Below are 23,803 nucleotides of genomic sequence, written 5' to 3'. Positions count from 1 at the left end.
TTTTGTTAAATAGAATAATACAATGTTTATTGTTATAAATAATTTAAATTTGTTTGGACTAATTAAGAATATTTTTTAATTATGTTTTAATTATGTAATATTTGATATAGTAATAATAATAATTAAGATTTAATATAGTTTTAATATAAATTAAAATATTTATCACAATAATGTATGGAATGTAATGGAAATTAATTCCAGTTGAACTTTACGCCACCTGGAAACAGATATTGTCACAATAATTATATCCACTAGCTAAATTTTACCTAGCCTATCGCCATTTTAGAATAAAAATTTGTTTTAAGAGCAATTGACATTTGTTAGCTTCGTTGTTATTTATATTATTAATTCTTCGATATAGTTGTATTTGAGATAATAAATTGAAAAATGGGCGAAGATTATAATGGAGGTAAGTATTTTAAAGGTATTTTTAGAGATCTTTGTTAAATATACTGTGCTTTTTGCCACTGTTCCCGCGTTACAGCCAGGTAAATAAGTCGGGTGGATGATTGTAATGGCCGGAGAAACATTCACGAGAATAGTAAACATATCTTGAAGCGTGCTCTTTTAATAACTCTGAGAAAATCTTAAACCATCAAACATTTAATTAATTTTAACGAATAAGATAACATTTGAATATTTTTTGCAAGATCTTGTGAATTTATCGATAACCTGAAAATAAGCATCTACGAAGATTATTCTTATGGGTACATTTTTCATTATATTTATAGAAAATAATATATCATTTTAATAAGTTTGCACTATCTTATTGATTTTGATTATTTATTTCTTTAGGAAAATGTTCATGATTTTTGAGATTGTAATTTTGATTTTTTAGATTTAAATAACAGATATATATATAGTATATATATAGTATATATATATATATATATATTATATATTGTTACATTATTATGTGTGTGATATATATGTATATGTTATAAATAAATTATATAGATAATAATTAGGAGTTATTCATATATATGCATAAAATTATAAGATTTAATATTTAAGATTATATATATTAAAATTAATTTTTTAAATAAAATAATTTTATTAAAAAATGTATTGCAAACTATTAAAACATTTACAAATCATAAACTTTCATTAAAAGTATAGTATAGTTTTTTTATTTATATTAAATATATAATATAAATTTTTATGTATTTTTTATGTAATTTTTGTATATTTCTATAGATCGAGACCGTCAAGATCGTGAAAAGGATAGGGATAGGGACAGAGATCGTGATAGAAGACACAGATCTCGTAGTAGAGATCGTAGAAAACGTTCTCGTTCGCGTTCCAAAGATCGAAGAGATAGAAAAAGAAGTAGTTCACCTAAAAAAAGTCGAAGTTCTAGAAGAAGAAAAGCATCTCTTTATTGGGATGTTCCACCACCTGGATTTGAACATATTACTCCTTTGCAGGTATAATTGATATGTTAAACTTTATTGCAATTATAAATAAAACAAATTTTGTGGAAATTTCTATTCAATTTTAATTATAATTATAACAGTATAAAGCTATGCAAGCTGCAGGACAAATACCTGCAAACATTGTGGCAGATACACCGCAAGCAGCTGTACCAGTTGTTGGCAGTACAATAACTCGTCAAGCAAGGAGACTTTATGTAGGAAACATTCCATTTGGTGTGACTGAAGAAGAAATGATGGAGTTTTTTAATCAACAAATGCATCTATCTGGTCTTGCTCAAGCTGCTGGAAATCCAGTATTAGCATGTCAGATCAATTTAGATAAAAACTTTGCTTTCTTAGAGGTATAACAAAATTTACTTGAGAATCAATTTTGAAATTTATAATTTGTATAATTCCATAACAAAGTATTCATAAAAATCGTTTTAGTTCCGTTCAATAGATGAAACAACACAAGCTATGGCATTTGATAGTATCAACTTCAAAGGACAAAGCTTAAAAATAAGAAGACCACATGATTATCAGCCAATGCCAGGAATGACTGATAATCCAAGTATGAACGTGCCAGGTACGGTTCCCGGTATGTTGTATACATACTTTTTATATTTTTATATATATTTAAAATATTTATTTTTTATGTTATGTAATGTATAATATAATATTTTATTTTTATAGATTCTCCTCACAAGATCTTCATTGGTGGTTTACCCAATTACTTGAATGAGGAACAGGTATGCAAACAAGTCTATAACACAGTTTCGTTAATTGCACACCTTTGGAAGCAGTTTTTATTCACTGATGTCTGTTATTTTTCATGAAAAATTTAATATATTAAGTATACATACAAAGGACATCAGAGATTAAAACAACTGCATTGCTGTAATAACAATGCTGTAGGATTACTTTAAACATATGCTAGTTCTCAGCATTGTGAGTTATACCAAAGGATTAAATTATTACATAGGTATTTAGCTATTTAGCGGAGATCAAACTTTCGAAGATGGTATCATCTGCCCAAATGCCATAGAGGTATGTATGTGTATCCATTGGATTCCAGCGTTGATTAGGTTTTATTTAGCTAGGTGGCTCCAATTCCATTTGTTTGTTTGGTCAAGTCTAAGGTAGAATTTCATCTCGTATTTCTTCTCAAAATACCATGATTAGATAGTGGTTAGGGCATTGGTTAGAGGCGTTGCAGCATTCAGATGGTATGCAGTCGCAGCAGTCGTATTTCTTTTACAATATTTCTAGGAACATCGTGGACCCAGCCAAGGGAATACGAAATTTTTCAATAAGTGACTGAAAAAGGAAGGGATAGGAGGGGAGAAGAGGAGTAGTTACACTCAAAACAAATATGCAAAATTGTTAGGCAAAAATCACTTTAAAAGTGAAAGTTCTTCATATTTTCACTCTTACAGAATGAGTTTGATTTTATCTAGTGGTATTATATACAAAAAGATTTTTTAGGATTATAACAGACGAATCAATCAATTTTATCTAGCATATCAGTTTTTTTGTTTTTTGTCTTGATGGGATTACAGGGTCAACACATAATCTTATGTGCATCTGGTAACAGCTCCAAGTCTTTTGGCATCTATTCTTTTCAGGAGTATCTTTTCTCTTGCAGCTGTTTTCTTTACAGGCTTTTACAGGCTTTACAGCTCTTCGTCCTTGTGCCTTGTTACGTTTACAGGTTACGCGAACGAACTTATGTGTTCGAGTATCAGTAATGTGCATTAATACAAAGACAAAGTGCAAAGAGAAAGTAAGAAAAATAAAAGTCGGTAAATGTGAAAAAAACGTCGGAAAAGTTAATAATGTGATATTAAAGTGATACATTGTTGGAATAATACAATCACAAAAAATATAACCATTTGGTTATTATATAGTAACTGTGGACTGATACCAGTGCCCTTTCTCCCCATTTCTTAGCTTAGGGTTGCGCCGATCAAAAGCATTTGCTTACCACTACCACTACTTCTACCACTACTTCTACCACTACTACTACTACTGAACATGACAAAATACCACACTGCCTGGAGAGAGGCTAGCCCAGTCCCTCGAGGCAAGTACTTATATCATTTTCATGCCTTCGTATTGGGCTTATGCGATTTTTGCAGCCCCCTTTCTGAAGATCTTGGTTCTTCTAAGTAAATGGTGCGTTTTCTAATTGGATAGTTTTTTATTGATAATAGCGTGTTGCTTACTCACAAGGATTAATAACATGATAGGGAATGTTGATTGATTTCTTGGAGATTTTTTAATAGGAATTAATCTTACTATTTCTGTAATTATTTAAAATAGTAATAATTTAATCTTCTAAATATTATAGTGTATATATGTAGTATATGTATATCCAAATATATATATGATGGTTTTCTAATGGGTTCTTCATTGGAATGCCTTGATAGTATATAATTTCTTAGATATTTTAAGATATGTTAGGTTACATTTTATGTCTTGAAAAAATTGAATTGATTATGAAAACTTGTGATAAAATTACATAGTTTATATTTATTTGAAAGTTTTGATTTCCAAATATGAGGATGTATAAGTTTTTATGAATGCAACATGCTGTTATCTCTGCTTCAGAGTTTTCAGTACTTCTTGGAAATGGAAAGACGTAAGTAATCTTAAGGTACATGTTTTTTGAAGAGAAAATTAATATAAATATAAGGAAAATCCACATTTGAAGAGCAAGAATATTCAAAACATTGAGATCTGTTCCAGACTGGAGTAAAACTTTTGTATGTAAGAAAGACATTAAATGAAAATGATAAATGAAATTCTTGAGATATAATTTATGCATTTTTATAAAAAATTTATTATTTTTGGATTATGCAACTTTCATATGATATAATTTAATTTCTTAAAAATTGTTAAATTTCAAATTAAATTTAATCTTAATAATTTAGTAATTTGAATATAAATTAATTTTATATTTTAATTTTAACAAATAAAATAAAATATATAATTATATTTAACATGATTATCTGTATATCATATATTTAATTCAAGATATCCTTTTGTTAATCACATTTAAAATTTTATGTATATGTGTAAGTTACACATATGTTAAGTAAGTTGTCAAATGTATTGTATATAATTTGTATAAAATATAAATAAGTTTTACTTTATATGAAATCTTATAATATTATGAAATTTTGATTATATTACATAATATATAATGTGTATATTTATATTTGTATATTTGTATACTTTTTTGTATATTTGTATATTATATACTTGTATTTAAATCATATAATTTTATTTTTTCTCGTATTATTTACAATATATATTGTATTATATTATTATATTATTATTATACTATTTATATACATTATATTTTTGTGTACATTAAAATTTGTATATAAAATTTTTCATTTTTTAAAATTTTGGAGTATTATAAAAATGAAATTATATTTACGATTATATTTAGACGTTCTCATAAAAATTAATTTATTATAATGTCTAATTAATTTAGATCATAACTTTTTAAGATATTTAAAATCTATTTAAAATAATACATAGTTAAATCTCATATTTTTGATATGCAGTAAACATGTTAAATTATTAATTATCATAATTATTACATTTTAATAGTAAAAAATATATATATTAATATTATATATTAATTATATTGAAAAATATAAAATTTATAATAAATATAAATTATAAGTAGATTTAAAAGTTGCATAGTTTATCATGAATTTATATTAATATTATATGATTAAATAAGTAATGTAATTTCTACAATACAGGTGAAGGAGTTACTGATGAGTTTTGGACAACTAAGAGCATTCAATCTAGTAAAGGATTCAGCTACAGGTCTATCCAAGGGTTATGCATTCTGCGAATACGTTGATGTATCAATGACTGATCAAGCAATTGCTGGATTAAATGGAATGCAGTTAGGAGACAAGAAACTTATTGTTCAACGAGCTAGTGTTGGTGCCAAGAATCCAATGATTGGTGCACAAGCTCCAGTCCAAATTCAGGTGCCTGGACTATCAATGGTGGGCACAAGTGGACCTGCTACTGAGGTAAAATAATTTAAATTATAATCTACATTTGCATATTATATTATGTATTTATATTTATATTATATTTGTCTATCTTTGTATTAAATTATGATTTTTGAATTATATCATAAAAAATTAAAAAATATAATTAAAAAAATTAAAAAAAATATTTTATTATATATAGGTTCTTTGTTTGCTAAATATGGTAACACCAGAAGAATTAATGGAAGAAGAAGAATATGAAGATATTTTAGAAGACATCAAAGAAGAATGTAATAAATATGGTGTGGTTCGATCTGTGGAAATACCCAGACCTATAGAAGGAGTTGATGTACCTGGATGTGGGAAAGTATGTTATTCAATATAAATATTTTAATTTATTTTAATTTTAAATAATGTATTAACAAAATTTTTATGTTATAGGTATTTGTCGAATTTAATAGCGTGATTGATTGTCAGAAAGCACAGCAGACTCTAACAGGACGAAAATTCAATAATCGCGTTGTTGTAACATCATATTTTGATCCTGACAAATATCATCGCAGAGAATTTTAAAAAATAGGTTTTTTTTCTTTCATACTAATTACTAATTGACTCCAGTGTATAATATATATATTAAACGAATAATAATCTAATGAGTCCAAAAATTAATAATTCTCTTTTATCAAAATGTACAAAATGAAATGTAATTGATTTTCAATCATACATGCATTAAATGGTAATTGTAATTGTTGTAATTTACGTATCTTTCGATAATATAACCATATAAAAGTAATTCATAATTTATAAAATTGCTAATAAAAAAAAAGAAAAAAGAAATAATATAAAAGATACCATTGTATAAATAGAGGTATCATTTTTTTTTTAATCAATAGTAACAAAAATAAACTAATCATATATAATAGTTAAAAAAAATGAACTATTGTTAAAGCAGAATTACATAAAAATAAATAATGAATTGTCAATATATTTATATAAAATTTTTTCTGTAAAAATATTTTAATATTTTAATATTTGATTTATGTTGAAGTATAAGAATGATACAATAAGCACTAATAATAATGTTGTGTGCATTTAATATAAATCAAGCTTCATTTTGTAATGCAGGTTGATATGAATGACTTTCTTCAATCTCAGCATTATCAACTACAAATTTTTGTAATAATACATAAAGTCCACCACCGGCAAGTAACATACTGATTCCTATCAAAAGTACTATGGACCATGCTGGTATTACGGTTCCCCCTAAAAAATTTGATTTTATTATTAATATATATTATTTTTTCTAGACTCTTTTATTATCATTTTTACTTACAATAATAACGTCTCGTAATTGTTTTTCGACCTTTCAAAATTTTACGTCTCGCTTCGACACCATCCATAAAGATTCCCATAATTACTATTCAAAATGAATAATTTAAAATACATTATTTTTTAAAACATACATTTTAAAACATACATTTATGAAATTATTCATATATAAATAATATTAAATTATATACTAGTTTTGCTAATATACAATTATAAAAATTATACATTTAATATAATAATATTCAATATAAGGAACAAAATATGAATGATTTTATAAAAATTTGGTAAAAAATAAAAATATTTCATTATTAAAATGATACGAGACAAATATTTTATTTTTTCTTGCAAGTTTTCGATAGTTAATTGGAACTGTCTTTTAAATACATATATTTTGTAAAATATAAAAGAATAAATAATGGAAGAAAGACAAAAAAATAAAAAAAATAGAATATTGAAATCAATATTCTCCATCTCCAGAATATCATAAGTGAAATACATAAAAAAAAAGACAAGAAATAGTAGAAGAATAAAAATAGTATAGAAATGGCTATCGGCACTATCTCATGTTTGATAAACTTCTTGGATAACCGAAGCTTCGATGTGCATAATGGAATATGCAAGGTGTTTGAATTCGCGTGATGTTATAAGGAACATAATATTATGCGAGAAGGACAAAAAATATTTCCAAATAATTTGAGAATGCCACATGGAAAATTCATTAAGTATTCTACTCAAAATTTTTGTATTTTAAAATTCGCATTTTAAGGTTAAAACTTCAGATAAGTTTCCTGTATTAATTTTTTTGTAAAATTCTTTTCCGTTCATTATTTATAAATGATTATTGATAATTTATAATTAATTTATTATAAATTTATTAATCATTAATATAATAAATAATTAATGGAAAAGAATTTTATATTATAAAGAAAACAAATAATTAATGAATTTTCTATGATATCTTCGAATTGAATGAAATATTTTTTGTTTTTTCACATAATATTATTTTTCTTGATGTAACGTCACGCGATTTCGAATACCTCTTTGCATATTCTGTTATACTAATAACAAGTCAAAACTTCGATGATCTAAACGTGAGATGGCGTTAATCCGTAATTCTTACTTTTTTATTCAAAAAAATGTATTTATTATTCAAAAATTAGTCTTTAATATTGTTAATTCTTATCCTATTTTCATTCTTCTTCTATTATTTGTTACTTTTTCTTTTATTTATACTCTGGAGATTTTTGGAGACACTAATTAATTTTAATATTTTTATCCTATTACTTTTTGAAACTATTTGCTTCTTTTATTTACTTCTGATATATGGATCACAGAAGAAATAAATATGGAATATTTGAACACACTTGTATCGATTCTTTTTCAAAATTACAATGGATGTTAATTTTTAATATAAAAAAATATATATATTATATTTTCGATTTTAAAATGTACACAATTGTTTAATCATAACTATAATTTAAACTATAATATTTCATTTATTTTTTATTATATTATAATTTTATAATTTTAATCCACTATTAATAAAATTGTAATTTTATTATAAATCAAATTTTAAAATCCCGAAGCATGGGACAAAAAATGTATTCCATATTTATATTTTTGATCTATTTTATATTTTTGTATCAGCATTTTTTTTACTTATGTAATAACACTATTTTTTTAAAAAATACTTAAATTTGTCATCTAGTTTATCATAAAATTTGCCGTTTAGTTAAAGATCACAAACTAATTCATTTTGCTATCAATAATAATGTAAAATAAGTTTGAACGCTTTTTAAAAAGATGATACTAAAAAAAAAAAAAAATAAAAATTGCTATTTTTATATGTTATATATAAGATTTTAATGAAGATTTTTAATTGAATTTTAGTTTTATATTTTTATATAAATTTAGTAAAATATAATTTAAGATATAATAAACACAGAAATATATTGATATAGATATTTGCAATTATTATTTATAAATAATATATAATTTTAATTTTAAGGATATTATATTTGAAATACAATATAATTTAATATATATACTTACGTAGACCAATAGTAACATAACATAATAATTTTTTGGAACACATTTTTTTTAATTAAAAATATACACGTTAAAAAAACGAATACGATTAAAAACACTTTTATTCAAAACACAGGTAGAGTATCTAGATGAATAATATTCGAATCACGTATAGAGTAAAGTAAAGATATGGATATAAACGTGTGAATCAACGTAATGATAAGAAATATTGATAACAAGTAGAAATCTTATCTTTTTTTTCACAAATGATAAAAGAAATTTTTTATATGAACACTTATTAAAGTTTTAAACATAACTTTATTAATTAAAAATTTCAATTTATTATTTGCAAACAAATATTATAAATTGTTGAATAATTATTTTTGTATAAGTAAATATTTAATTATATCATCTTTATTACAGATTTTATTTTAATTCTTCTATAAACGAAGATAAAAAATAATAAAAAAAATAAAAAATTAAATTATAAATAATTATTTAAATAAATATGAAAAGAGAACAAAAGTTTAGTTAAAATAAATTTATACACGCATAATATAATGTATGTACACAGTTTATATAAAATACTTAATCCGACATTGTACACTATTGATTTAAGACTATTTAAATATTAACAATTAAACTTTCTGCTTGATATTGAATAATAGTCTAAAGAAATGTGGAAATCCAGAATATATTTTGGAATTTGACGGTTCGGATATAAAGCAGATTATCGGGAGTGCAGGTCGAAGATTCAGGTGAGTATGGGTAGGATCTATCAAACAGAAAAAATTTATAGTCAATTAATATTTTTTAATTGCATACTGATATTTTATTAAATAAAAATCAAGGAAACTGAGTTACAAGTATTAAACTCATTACAAGATCGTTGTAATATTAGATTAGCCGATACCAACGTGAAAAAATCTTCAATTAAATATGAAATGAAAGAACTATCCTTTCCCTAATAATATATGAAATAAAATGACATAAAATTGGATATAATATCAAATAACAAATATTATATAATTAAAGTGAACATCTTGTGTGATATTTGATGTAATTGTTTATTAATCCTTTGAAATATTTATTTTAAATATGTAAAATTTAATTAAATTTTATCTTTAATAATATCTATAAATTAAATTTATAAAATAAATGGTGCAATATATTTTATAAAAGCGTTTCAAAGGATCATGATATCGAAACAGCATTTAAAATGTTGGTATCGACGTTTTATATGCTGACTCGAATAATTAAATATATTGCATTTGTTTTTTTCTTTTTTATATAATATTAAAGTAATTTACGGCGAAAATAAAGCTCTATGCAACTTACGAATATAATTACCATCAAAATGTAAATTGAAATAGCTGGCACATATACAAGGCTTTCCAAAAACATCACGTTTCACAATAACAAGCTCCTTTCTGCCTTAAACGGCAATACTCGTTTTTTTCCTTCCAGTTCTTTTCTTCATCTAGTTTAGCTATTTTTTTACTTAATACATTCTCTCTCCCATTTTTTATTTTCTAGAAAGTGTAGTTTCCCTGGTATCATTGTGATCTTTTTCCTCTCATATTTTTCATATTTATGTATTCAGCACCATATAATTTCAAGAAAACCTTCGCGTAAAGTATATGTTTTCTTTTTTTTTTTTATTTTCTCGTCTCTGTACCCGTCTCGAGTGCACCCTGTTGGCGCAAGAATTCCAAAGTCGCCGCACTTTAAGGCAATTGCTTGACGACACTGCAATATGGTCGAAGAATATCAAATCTGCTGATTTATTGCAGAAGAGATACACTTCGACATGTACAGTACTATGTGATCGCATATTCTTCATTAACACGCAAATTCCGTGCTATTAATATATTTCACAAATATTTCACGAAAAAATAAATCGTTAAATATATATATGAAACGTATATGATTAACACGTAAACTCGATTTTTTCCAAACTAATTATACTTTCGCACGACTATAGAATATGAATTTGTGCATTAATGTTTTAGTCGCGCATATACTGTACATATCCGGTACCGTAAAAATATCACAAAGAAATGATTATTTGAACAATCAATAAAATGTATTAATTTATATTGCCAGATAATTAGTTAATAGAGTTAAACATTACCTAGTAACAAAAATTATTCATTTATTGATATATAAATATAAACATGGAAATAAAGGAAAAAATGCAATTTATAAATATACAAATGTACTAGGAAGTAAATCATACTTAAAAACAAATTTTTCAATGAAATTTTACTTATTCAACAAAATAATACGGCAGTTATACACAAATAATTATTTTAAATTCTACACACATTTTTGGATTTTTCTTACTACAAAGAATAAATAAAACATAATAATATAAATAAAACAAGATTTTATAACATAATATCGAGTATAAGAAAATAAATATATGTTATTATTCTTAACACGTTGATCGTTCTTCAATTACTTCGTTGCGTGCCTTTTTAGAATGCATAATTCCATTTCATGGATATTAAGTTTCGTATTTCCAATAGTATGCATTCATTTTAAAATTTACAGAAATACGTAATAAACAGGCATATTCTATATTATATTGAAGAATATAGAATTAAACAAAAATAAATATAAATAATACTGTAAAAGACTTATATCATATAAGTACTAATGTTCTCCGCAATTATTCATAACAATATTAAATATTTTATTATTGAATTACTTATGACATATCAAAAAAAAAAAAAAAAAGTTCGCGAAGACAATTTTTTCTACAAATATACGAAACAAATTACCAATAAAGAAAAATTTTTTAGATAATAGAACATTTAATAATTTCCTATAATTTACCTACATTAGAAGTGTCTATAACATTGGACATTACTTGTCATAGGTTTTTCATCTAAATACGAATCTTTTGTGCCTAAGCTACAACCTATATGCAATCAAAATCATTTCGTAATTTCATTTGAAATATTGTATTATTGGATGGCATAATGGTTTTTAAGATAATTGAGAATATTTTAATGAATTTTTGTTTATAAGTTAGTTGAAGTTATTATTCGAATTACTCGAAGAATACTCATTGAAATGCATTTAGAATTAATAACTATTATTATCATATTTCTTAAACTCTATTGCAAAGTGTTCTTATGTTGGCTCAACGTATTGCTACTGGTTACTTTATTTTCCATTTTAATTCTTATCACTTTTTATAAAGTGATAATGTTTTTTCGTTTATTATATATACTTGAAATTATTTTCTCTCTTCATGTTTCCTTTTTTTAATAATTCAGTCAAGTTTATTATTGCGTTTGCAAAAACGCTATTCTATTTTCATTGCAGAATTAGAGAATTAAATATATGTAAGATATTTCGTATATATTTTTATCCCGTGGCCAAATATTAATTTTATATTCATAAATATTATAATATTATATATTATATATAATATGTTTTTATTATTATATATTCTATATAACATCACATAAATTAAGTTTTATATATATATATTCAGAAATTTACGAAATTGTATACAAGAACAAGTTCTTATTTGCTCATACGTGCCTATCTGATCGCATTTATTACGTTACGTATCTCTAGCTGCGGAGCAATGACAGCGGCATTTCTGTTAAAAGTTATCGCTGGTTAATAGTGGTGTTATTAATAAATAGATACCGCGAACATCATTGAACATATCTTTAATACATGTACATATGTATATATATATATATATATATATATATATGTATATACATATATATATACATATATTATATATATATATATATATATATATAATAAATTATTATATTACCGAATAATCGTATATCTTTTACGAACTAAATTTTTAAGTTTAAATTTAAGTTTACCTTGTGGCTAGCTGATAGTATGATCCGACGTAGTTTTCTTCGTTTCACTTAATGGCGTAGAACAAATATTCGTCGAGGAAGATGAAATACGGTCCTTCGATAGATTACCGTTTGGAGTTAATTTATTTTCTTCATTTCTTTTTTTACTACTATGTTCCACTATGTTATTATCAGCAATTTTATTTGTTTCATAATTCTCATTCTTTGTTTGTTCTTTCAAATTTTCGCAACCATATATATCGCTGTTTCTTTCTATAATATTTTCATTAATCAATACTTCTTTGAATGTAGCTAAAGTTTTACGGAGTGTTATACAGAAACCTCTGGATGCTGGTATTAATGGAAATTCTGGTAAAATTTTGTTATCTAAAACATTAATAAGAATTTATTATTATATTTTATTTAAAAAAAAACTATTAAAAGTACTGGATATTTTAATGTAGATTAATTAAGAAAAAAAAAAAAAGGAATTGCAACATACCAACATCAGATATTTGTTTAAAAGTAGTAGGTGTTACTGGAGATAATGGATGTTGATTATTATGTTGTTCAGAAATTTCCATCCACAATTCTAAACGTTGCAGTAATTTTTTTGCATGTCTCTTGAAATGTTCAATGATAATATCTTTAAATACAGGAGGTGGATGTTGTAATAATTTAGTTTGAGCTTGAACCAATTTCAATACAACCATTTCATTATACATTCTTGAATTTTCTTTTCCTTGTTGAGAACCTTTTTGTTTGTCAAATCCAGCTTCATTAAAATATGGTTCGGGTACGAGAATAAGGCCTTGAATTGAGACTATAACTTGCAATAAAGTTGAAGAACTTGTCCATACTTCTGTTCCACGACCAGACCAAGTTCCGAGTAAACTTACGCATACTTTACCATCTTCGTATAGATTAGGATTTAACCTATCATTACAGTAAGAAATATAATGGCAAAGTGGTGGAGCAGCAGGATAATCAGCGGATAATTGAAAATCAAAAAGAAAAAGACCATCTTCATATGGTGTTTTCTCAGGTCCACGAAACATTACAGAATACAAATCTATTCTATCTTCAAATCCTTTTACCCATATACCAGGTGGAAGAGAACTCTTCAAAAGCTTTAATTCTTTAGAAACAGTTCTGAAAAAGTTTGTAGGATCTGTAGGCTGAAACATTGTTAATTTAAATTTATGACTATCTGGTGCAGTCTCTTCTATAGAAAATCCTTCCCCTTCTGCATATACTGGTGGTGGGATTTCTATGGAACATTCTGATGGTTCTTGTAACAATTCTATACGTTTTTCTTCTTCTTTCTTTTGTTTCTTTAGAGGTGACGATCCCTTTTCAGCATCAGATAATGACATCTTTGATAATCCGAATCGTCTAGAAACTTCTGCATGCGCCAATACGAGTTGTGCTTTTATTAGAGTACATAATTTAACACAAACTTGAGAACTAGCTACATGAGAACTCGTTATATGCATTTGAGACTTGGAAATTTTACTCGTTTCTGATTTTTCTACTGAACGATCAGGTACATTATTTACATCCTCGCTAAGTAGAAATTCTCCACTTGATTCACTAGAACCCGATTCTTTCTTTGAATTTTCTGCAGAATATAATCCAGAATCCTCAGGATTAGGATTAACGTTAATAAATAAACGATCAATTGATTCTTCATCTTTTATATTTTTTTTATTGGTAATTTCGTCGTTTTTATTTTCCGTAGATTCTGTCATGTCTGTTACAGTAGTAATAATTTTTTCACAAAGATTACTTCCTGATTGTACTACATTATTAGAATTTTCTGTACTGTTTTTATCTATATTTTCTTCCGATCCATCAGATTTATGTGTAAATAATCTTGTTACTTGATCCGCCATGCGTTGTGCTACATTTGCTCGACCACGTTCTCGAACTCTTTCCAGAAGTCCTTGAAAATGACATTCGTGAAAGAAAGAAGTACCCATAAGTTTATCCATGTATCGACAATCTTTATAAACTTCTAATAATTTTCTCATAACTTCAGTTGTTTGAAGTGAAGGATTTTGAGTAAAAATTTCTTCCAATCTAGACATTGCAATGCGAGCTTTTTCGATGTGTGCGGCCAGTTTTGGTTTTATATTTTCTAATTCTGTTTGTTCTGTACCATCTGTATCAGCGATAAAGCAATCTTCCAATTCTGTTTCCCATGATGCGTCAGATGATACATCGTCCCATAGTTCTCCTTCGTCACTATCATATTCACCTACTTTATACAAATCTTGAGGCCAACACATACTTACATGTCCATCAACCCACCACACTTTAACTCGTCCTTCTGGATAATTATCTAGAACTTGACCAGCAGTACAACCAGCATCTTCACCTTCAAAATTAGCTATTCGAATTACTAATGTACCTGGTCTATATTGAAAATCTGGATGATCTTTTAAATCATATACACTAACTTCACGTTCTTCTAGTAAAGTTGGTCTACAAAATATTTATGTGGTTTTAATATTTTTTTTAATAAAACTGATTCAATTAAGAATATATTAGTTGTAAATACTTACTGGGGACTTTGAGTAGAAGTATATGTTTTAAACCATTTTATTTTAGCTGTTCTACCTTGATGGTCAACACTTTGAACTACACCATACATTCTAGATTCTTCTTTTTGATCAACTACAAAATCACCTGGGAAGAATTCTTTATCATCTAAATGATGAATTGGATAAAGTTGTGTTGATGGAATACCTAAAATAGAAATAGAAGTTATACAAATTTTATATTACTAAAAAATATAACAAATAATGAGAAAAAATCATATACAAGAAAAAAGATTTATAAAATTTACCAAATTCTACTGAACCATCTTGCCATACAACATTAGCTTTTGTACTTGTAGATAATGTTTCAACAACAATTTTAGTTCCTGCAATTAGTGGGACTGGTGGAACTTTTTTTCTTGCTTTACAAAGCTTCTTCTTCTTTAATACCTTTGTCATTAAAGCTGGACCCTTTTTCTTTTTACCCATAGATGACATACTGGAACATCCACTGGATACCTACATAATAATATTAATTAATTTTTAAGTTTATTATAAATTGTATAACAATTTAAAAAAATTTAATTGAAAAAATCTTACTGAAGCACTATCGCTTTGCGATCCAGTATCTTCTGTATCCCAATCATCTGAACTTTCAGTATTCTGATTTTGTACTGGAGGCATTAAGGTATTATTGCTTGTTATATTTTGTAAATTATTAATATTATTATGAGCATTTTCTTCTGTTTGTTGTTCATTAACTTTATCTTTGTCTTTTTCTTTCTTTTTATCTTCAGCTGGCTTTGTAACACTGATATTTGGACGTGTTTTCTTTGGACTATGTTTAGGAACTTGAAAAATGTCTCTTTGTTGCTTTCTCCATTGTTCTCTTGTAATGACATTTTCATCACCTTTAATCACATAGAAATTTCGATCCCCTACTTGCACAGTAGATGGTTCAAAAACATTCAATAATTTTAATTTTTTCAAATTTTCTCCTTGAACTACAAATTTTGGCTGAGCTTGATCTGACCAAGCACCATCCTTTGAATATGCTCTACACTGCCAATGCACTCCTACCCAATCTGTTTCTACCTTTTCTACAATTACTTTTGTTAATTTCTGTGGCTTAGATTTTCTCTTTGCTTTCATTTCTTTTGTACATGTAATCCATTGTGCATCTTCTAGGCAGTGAACTGGTCCCCATAAACTTTGACCAGGATAAAATTCAGAAGAATGAGGAAAATCATTGTCCTAAAAAATTTTTATTGTATTTTTGATCAAACAATTATTCTGGATTTGATTCTTACATTGTCACGTCTCTCCTCTAATTGTCCTAAGACACGAGAATCTGTTTCATTTATAACGCAACGAGATCCATCAGGTGTAGTAAGCCATAATTTAAAATTTGCCATTTTTATACCACCAACCCATGAATCCATACAAACAGCTATATCTGTTGCAAATTCCTATAGATAAATGTATGAGTTAATTTTATAGTAAAATAAGCATTATAAATGCACGATTACATACTTCCAAAGGAACTAAATCTTCACTCCTAATATTGGTAAGGACTTGTTTAGTACCAATCACTTGAACACAAGCAGTAAGCTCAATATCTCTACAATATCCTCTTTGTGTATCCTTTCCTTTAATCATTCGACGTACAACATCTCCTGGCATAAGTGTTCTGTCTGCTAAATGTACCTATAAATAAAAAATAAATTAAAAAGTAACTTTTATAACAATGAAAAATCACCGTTATTATATCAAATATGGATTCAAATTTGAACGTAACATTCAATTGTAGATATCATTGGCATGACAGGTGTCGCTTTGCATAAAATTAAAAACAAATACAATAAAAGAAGAGAAATGACATAATAAAATATTAAAAATCATTTAATATATAATCTGTTATTTTTAAGAGAAATGTTTTCTTATCATATTAAATATTAAATACCTTTTTTGAGCTGACCAATTCCTCGACACCGGAGGGATGCCAGACCACGCGAATCTCGCCCTTTTTTCTTTTCGGGCTCTCTTCGCTGTCAGAACTTTCTTCGGATAAATCCTGATCGTCATTTTCCATAACGATTCCAAACACAACGTTTCCTTTCTTATCCACACGATAGACAACATCTTCGTAAAAGTACTGGCACTCTACGCCAAAGTTCGTAGCCATCTTTCCTCTAATCACTGAGTACTCGCTCTCTGCCGACGACGGCTGACAGAAGGTTACACGGCGCAACGGTTACGGCGCACGTCGCAAGCAAGGAACTTGACTCCGACCCCGAACCCGACCCCAACCCCGACTTAAAATCCACCGATTTGAGATGCCTTTTGATTGTTCTCACCGATCGAGTTGTTATCGACTTGTTTCAAATCGAGAATTGTTCATTCCTCAATCGTCATTTCAAAGCATCTGTCAAAATAAAATTAAATTTAATTTCTTATTAAGATATATATATATATATGTATATATACATTTATAATGTATATATGTATAGTTCGCGTATAAAATATATATATATGTATTAGCATGCATGTATGTAAAAAGGTAGTTGATAAATTTATCTTGTTTGGAAGCAGCTTCAATTTGACAAACACAACATAAGAGGTTATATGTATATATACATATATATTTCTTATATATGTATATGTAATATATGCATGCCATTCTAAATGATACAAATTAATCTTCGGCTTTCATGAAAAAAAAATTGTTTTTTTTTAAATAATTAAGATTTATGTACAAAAATATAAAATTCAATCACGCATATATATATAATTTATTTAATTATTTGTATATATACAGGCTTGATTATCTAATAAATATGTTTATGTTAATAATTTATTTTTTTATTCTAAAGGAAATATTTAAATTATAATAAAAATATCTTATTTAATTAAATACATACAATTATGTATTTAATCAAAAAATATATATAATATCAATTTCTTATTTTATTCTAATAATTGAAACATCCAATTTTATTTATTTTTTAAAAGAAATCACTTAATTCTAATGAACATTTTTTATTAGGGAGGGAAATTTCTTAAGGACTAGAATAAATAAAAAATACAATTCATTAATAGTTGACTAGATATGTGAATGAATGAAAATATGCTAGAAATGTCTAATTACATAAAGTTTGATTATATCATTAAAGAATAATTTCATGTAAAATAATTTTTTTAAATTAAACTGCAAAATGAGTGCGTTGAAATCCTTGACCCAAACTTTGTAATATAGTTTGCACTTCATTTTCATTTTGATGATAAAATACATATGCATCAAATTTAGTTGCTATATTGCAATTAGTATCTCTAAAGTAAATAAAAAATATATTAATATAAATATTACAATAAAATTTAATTATTATATTAATATAACAAAATTATGTTAATTATTATTGCTTATATTAAAACAAATATTTGTTTTACCCTGAAATAAATGCAAAATAATTAGGAATGTTTCCTGTACGACCACAAGATGAAATTTCCATGTAACTTTGTTTACATATCACCTAAACATTTAAATAAAATATATTATTATGATACTATATACTATATATTATATATTTATATGTGATAAAAATTGTTTACATACCATGTCATTTGAATCTTGAGTCACTCTAATTCCTAGTTCCAGACATTCAAATTTCACAGGCACTGATTTTATTTCTTCTGACTTTAATACTTGCAAAATTGCTCTTTCTATTTGTTTAACATCCCCTTTTGTACCAATGTATATAGAACCACAATATTTAACAGAGAAACCAGCATTCAATGATTTATTTTCTGATTTAGTTATTTCAGTTTTTTCATTCTCATCTTGTATTTCAGAATTAAATCTTTTTAAAATTTTTTTTAAACCTTCAATACCTGAACTTTTTATAAGATGAACAATTGGTGCATACAATTCATAAGTTTTTTTATTACGATGCTGAAAATTATTTAATTATTTATTGTATGAATTATTAAATAAGATGTATTATATATATGTACTATTGTATGTATTATATTATTATTATATAGATAATATTAATATAGAAAATAATATTTATATAGATAATATTATTATTATATATTTTAATATACATACTTTAATTACATATAGGCAGACTGGTTGACCTACAGTTTTTTTCATAAATTTACGTAATTGTCCTCTAGTATTAGATGTTATAGCATTTCCATTTATTTCATCTAAAATATCTCCAATTTCAACTTTATCCTAAAAATAAAAATTAAATAAAATTAATATTTTAAATAAAATTATATTAAAAAATAATAATAATAATGTTATAAAAATTTAAAAAATTGTGTTCATTACATCTTCTGCAGCCACAGAATTTTTATCCAAGTTAACTATTAAAGCTCTTCCTTTTGTAAAACTGCAATAATACAAGATTCATAATATCTATAATGAATAATTACTGATAATTTATCTTTACAAATGTTAATTTCTTACCATACAGAAATACCTAAACTTTTACATGGTACTAATTCCAAAGCCACACATTCTGGTAATTGCCAAGATTCATCTAAAAAACTACAATTTCGTAAATTCAATTTAAAATTTAATTTACTGCTTTGCAGTAATACTGATAAAAATATTTCTCCAAGAATATTATCTCCCAGAATACTGTTTCTATCATAATAGTCAGTAGACATTAATGGTGTTCTGACCTATGAAATTTTAATTAAAAATATTATGTTAAGAAATTAATTTTGTAATATAAAAAAATATACATACCAACATTTCAACTGGCATATGAAGGCACTTTCGTATCAAACATGTTTTAATTAAAAGCCTAAGACGTCCAGTAGGTGTATAAACTTTTGGATTTTTTTTCACTTGTTCAACAACCAAAGAATAAGTGCAACAAGAACTAAAATAATAAATATTTAATATAAATATTTATAATTTAATATAAATATTTTATTTCTTAAATATTATAATAATATGAAAAATATAATATATAATATAAATTTTCTTTTTTATGTTTTTTCAAACCTAAAATGTTTTTCTGCAATTTCTTCCAACCAATACCAAGCATCAGGTAATTTTGGAAAACCTATTGGATTTAAACGCATCAATATTCCTTTTTGAAAACATTTTTCTAAACTTTTATAAAAAAAAGGTAGATCTTTGTTTTCTTCATCAATTTCAATGTCACTTTCAGTTAATTTCTTTGTCCAACCTGAAAATTGTTTCTTTTAATAATTAATTTAATAATAATAAATATTCATTATAATGCTAATTGTTTAATTTTAAAATTTAAAAAAAGAATAAAAAATATAATGTATTTTTAAAAAATTTAATATAAATCTTATTAAAACGAAATATAAAATAAAAAACAAGAAATCATTATAAAATAGATTATTTTTTTTATATAATATAATAATTTTAGATGTCAGATATCAAAACTTAAAAATGAAAATATTTATAATTCAATATAAATAATTAATAGAAAAGATATTATTATTTATTATAATAATCTTACTGCTGAAATAATTTTCTAACCTACAAAAATATTATAATTAATTACCTTTCAATTCTTTAATAAGGGGATTTGAGACCGTCATGGCATTATCAACTTGAATTATTGTCAAACATCAATAATCTTTATTAAATAAACTAGTCAGAAATTCTTAACGATCAAAAGAAATATCATTTTCAATTAACTTATTTATATATTATTGTTTTAACAATATAAAAGAATATTTGTTATACTTCAAACGTCACGTTTACTGAATGTATTTTATTTATAATGATATTATACATATATATATATAATACGTAGAATACTTGCATTATTATAAAAGATAAAATTTACATTTACAAGCAAACGGCACACATAAATAAAATTAATAGATATAACAAATACTTGATATATTAATTTTATTTATTTGAAGTATAATAGATATTCGTATTTTCAATATTCTATGTATTATATAAAATTAAGTTATATTTGAATTAGAAGAATAAATAATATTAAAAATTTAATATAAAAATTTAATTGCATGAATTTTGTGTGTTAAGTGTCATTAAATATAAATAGTTTTAGAATAATTAGTTAAAATGGCAACAATTGTGCCTGACATAAATGAAATAAAATCAAAAGCTTTGGAAGCTTTTGCAAATGAATTTGGAGATAATGCGAATATTTGTGTATGTGCACCCGGTCGTGTGAATTTAATCGGAGAACATACAGATTATAATGAAGGTTTTGTTTTACCCATGGTAAAATTATTGATGTTTATATAAATATTAGTTTTTTTTTACATAATTAAATTTGCGCTTTATAATTTAATGTATATACAAAAATTAAAAAAATTTTTTCATATAATAAGCTATTGCTTGAAAAAAATAATTTTTCACATTACTAATATCGGCAACACATTAATTATTTCTTTAAATATTTATTTCTTATGTTATTAATTTAAAAATTTAATTAATCTATTATTATTAAAATTTAATTTATTAATGAAAATATTAAACAAATAATAGAATATTAATAAAAAATTAATTTTTGGATAAATTTGAATGATAATTGTTAAAAATTATTATAATTATTGTAATATTATTATTTCTTTATATTTAATCAAATAGAGTTTAAGAATCATTTTATTTTCATTGAAAAATATATTTTTTAATTGAACAGCTATTAAACTTTTTAAAAAATATTAATAAATAATATTGGCACTTAAATAAATACCAATAATGCATAATTAATATATTATAGGCATTGCCCATGGTTACACTTGTAGTGGGAAAACTTAGCAATGGAAAAAAATGTAAAATTGTTTCTCTTAATGATATAGTTAATTCTGAAAATCATACTGAATTTGAAGTTAATTCTCGTAAAAATATAAAACCTGGAGAACCAAAATGGGCTAATTATGTAAAAGGATGTGTAGCAAATTTTATTTGTCAGTTTGTTTATTATTTGAATTTATTTTAATAAAAGATAATAAAGTAATATAATATTATATAATGTTAATTCTAGGTGATGTGCCACCTTTTAATGCTATTATTTTGTCTACTGTACCAATTGGTGCTGGTTTAAGTAGTTCAGCTGCTTTGGAAGTTGCTATTTATACATTTTTGGAAGCATTAACTGGTATAAAATCAGAAAAGCCAGAAGATAAAGTATAATTGCATTATTTATTTTAATTTTAATTTTATTAAAACAGAAAAATTTATTAGAAGTGTTGTTTAGGCATTAGCTTGTCAACAAGCTGAACATGATTTTGCTGGAGTTCCATGCGGCATCATGGATCAATTTATTTCTGTGATGGCCAAAGAAGGTTATGCTCTTCTTCTTGATTGCAAAGATCTTAGTACTAAACAAATACCTATATCAAAAATAAATGATTATATCTTTTTAATTACTAATTCTAATGCACCTCATAAATTAAGTTCAAGTGCATATTGTGAACGTAGAGATTGTTGTTATGAAGTTGCAAAAAGATTAAATAAAAAAAGTTTACGTGAAGTATCTATGAATGATATTCAAGGTAAATTAAAGAATGTAATTATATCAAAAAAAACAAAAATATTTTTTTTTTATTAAATTTTGATATTTTATATTTTTTTTTTATTTTTAGTTTTAAAATCACAAAATGTACCTGAAGAAATGATAAAAAGAACTCGTCATGTAGTCACAGAAATTAAAAGAACAATTGATGCTGTAGAAGCTCTTGAAAAGGGAGATATCAAAAAATTTGGACAGTTAATGAATGAAAGTCATGATTCTTTAAAAAATGATTATGAAGTTTCTTCAGTTGAATTGAACACTTTAGTAAAAGCAGCAAGAGAAATAAATGGAGTTTTAGGAAGCCGTCTAACTGGTGCTGGTTTTGGAGGATGTACAGTAACATTATTAAGAAAAGATGTAATTGATCAAACAATCAATCATATGAAAACAAAGTTAGATTGTTGTTTTTGTAACACTTTTATAATTTTTGAATTTGATAATGATATTTATATATAGTATTTTGTTACAGATATTCTGGAAATGCAACATTTTATATAGCAGAACCTGCAATGGGTGCAAGAATTTTAGACAAAAATTAAAGAATATGATAGTAAAAAATTATCATCTAATTGCAACAATATGTTTCATGTTTACAAATAAAATGGATATAATAAAAAAAAACTCAAACTTTATTTTTACACTTATATTAAACTAACTCTCTTTAATTTAAAAAAAAAGTGATATACTCTTAAAAATTTTGATTTTTTTTTATAGTATATCATATAAGATTTAAAATAAAATGCTTAAACAAATTTTAATATTTGTTAATTTTTTTTTGAAATAATATAAAATATTACATATTATTATATGTTATATAATAACTTTTAAATTGCATGTACAATAATGCATGTATATAAAAAATGCTACTGATAAATTATATAAATTTATATTCATCTATAAATTTATATACATATCTCATAATCTTATATAATTATAATAGACCCTTTTGATACAATATTCATAATATAGTTTTTATTCATAATATATCTTCTTATAATATTTAAAATTAATATATTTAATATATTCTTGTTCTTATCATTAATATGTATTACATATATTCTTAGTACTGAAAAGTTT

General features: G+C 24.8%; 5 protein-coding genes across 11 annotated transcripts; 2 read left to right on the top strand and 3 right to left on the bottom strand.

Moving 5' to 3' along the window:
- The first annotated feature begins 258 nt into the window (after positions 1 to 258).
- On the top strand, positions 259 to 6,192 carry LOC122710544 (splicing factor U2AF 50 kDa subunit). Of its 3 annotated transcripts, none has more exons than XM_043928456.1 (8): positions 259 to 409; positions 1,198 to 1,427; positions 1,517 to 1,777; positions 1,863 to 2,013; positions 2,109 to 2,164; positions 5,195 to 5,476; positions 5,640 to 5,804; positions 5,879 to 6,192. In XM_043928456.1, exons 1-8 carry the CDS (start codon positions 388 to 390, stop codon positions 6,008 to 6,010), a joined length of 1,299 nt encoding a protein of 432 aa, XP_043784391.1. In that variant the 5' UTR covers positions 259 to 387; the 3' UTR covers positions 6,011 to 6,192. The 3 variants fall into 3 exon arrangements, with proteins under 3 accessions (XP_043784391.1, XP_043784392.1, XP_043784393.1); XM_043928457.1 differs by having other exon boundaries at positions 260 to 409; positions 1,863 to 2,001; XM_043928458.1 differs by lacking the exon at positions 259 to 409 and adding an exon at positions 485 to 707.
- A 243-nt stretch (positions 6,193 to 6,435) lies between these two features.
- Positions 6,436 to 8,966, bottom strand: LOC122710660. Its single transcript, XM_043928640.1, has 3 exons — positions 8,819 to 8,966; positions 6,771 to 6,854; positions 6,436 to 6,700 (listed from the first exon to the last, which is right to left on the bottom strand). The coding sequence occupies exons 1-3, from the start codon at positions 8,859 to 8,861 to the stop codon at positions 6,540 to 6,542; spliced, it is 288 nt and encodes a 95-aa protein (XP_043784575.1). The 5' UTR covers positions 8,862 to 8,966; the 3' UTR covers positions 6,436 to 6,539.
- Positions 8,967 to 9,393: 427 nt separating this feature from the next.
- LOC122710630 ((E3-independent) E2 ubiquitin-conjugating enzyme UBE2O) lies at positions 9,394 to 17,969 on the bottom strand. Of its 3 annotated transcripts, XR_006345963.1 has the most exons (10): positions 17,143 to 17,969; positions 16,713 to 16,886; positions 16,490 to 16,648; positions 15,780 to 16,433; positions 15,488 to 15,698; positions 15,204 to 15,387; positions 13,139 to 15,123; positions 12,658 to 13,023; positions 10,145 to 10,543; positions 9,394 to 9,569 (listed from the first exon to the last, which is right to left on the bottom strand). XR_006345963.1 is itself a non-coding variant. In XM_043928604.1 (9 exons), the coding sequence occupies exons 1-8, from the start codon at positions 17,362 to 17,364 to the stop codon at positions 12,665 to 12,667; spliced, it is 3,948 nt and encodes a 1,315-aa protein (XP_043784539.1). In that variant the 5' UTR covers positions 17,365 to 17,969; the 3' UTR covers positions 9,601 to 10,543; positions 12,658 to 12,664. The 3 variants fall into 3 exon arrangements, 2 of the variants coding, with proteins under 2 accessions (XP_043784539.1, XP_043784540.1); XM_043928604.1 differs by lacking the exon at positions 9,394 to 9,569 and having other exon boundaries at positions 9,601 to 10,543; XM_043928605.1 differs by lacking the exons at positions 9,394 to 9,569; positions 10,145 to 10,543 and adding an exon at positions 11,119 to 12,413.
- Positions 17,970 to 18,186: 217 nt separating this feature from the next.
- LOC122710625 lies at positions 18,187 to 20,980 on the bottom strand. The gene is made up of 9 exons (XM_043928591.1): positions 20,735 to 20,980; positions 20,200 to 20,386; positions 19,939 to 20,074; positions 19,654 to 19,871; positions 19,516 to 19,576; positions 19,288 to 19,416; positions 18,793 to 19,128; positions 18,627 to 18,709; positions 18,187 to 18,509 (listed from the first exon to the last, which is right to left on the bottom strand). Exons 1-9 carry the CDS (start codon positions 20,769 to 20,771, stop codon positions 18,383 to 18,385), a joined length of 1,314 nt encoding a protein of 437 aa, XP_043784526.1. The 5' UTR covers positions 20,772 to 20,980; the 3' UTR covers positions 18,187 to 18,382.
- A 126-nt stretch (positions 20,981 to 21,106) lies between these two features.
- LOC122710629 (galactokinase-like) lies at positions 21,107 to 23,416 on the top strand. Of its 3 annotated transcripts, none has more exons than XM_043928600.1 (6): positions 21,107 to 21,429; positions 21,932 to 22,118; positions 22,196 to 22,338; positions 22,409 to 22,706; positions 22,797 to 23,083; positions 23,196 to 23,416. In XM_043928600.1, the coding sequence occupies exons 1-6, from the start codon at positions 21,268 to 21,270 to the stop codon at positions 23,379 to 23,381; spliced, it is 1,263 nt and encodes a 420-aa protein (XP_043784535.1). In that variant the 5' UTR covers positions 21,107 to 21,267; the 3' UTR covers positions 23,382 to 23,416. The 3 variants fall into 3 exon arrangements, with proteins under 3 accessions (XP_043784535.1, XP_043784538.1, XP_043784537.1); XM_043928603.1 differs by having other exon boundaries at positions 23,183 to 23,358; XM_043928602.1 differs by having other exon boundaries at positions 22,797 to 23,118; positions 23,196 to 23,358.
- Positions 23,417 to 23,803: the final 387 nt, after the last annotated feature.

The sequence above is a fragment of the Apis laboriosa genome, unplaced genomic scaffold, assembly GCF_014066325.1.
Source record: "Apis laboriosa isolate Shangri-la unplaced genomic scaffold, ASM1406632v1 scaffold14_cov150, whole genome shotgun sequence".
Taxonomy (NCBI): Eukaryota; Metazoa; Arthropoda; class Insecta; order Hymenoptera; family Apidae; genus Apis; species Apis laboriosa.
The sequence above is the reverse complement of the archived record's forward strand: the minus strand, read 5'-3'. Positions and strand labels throughout refer to the sequence as shown.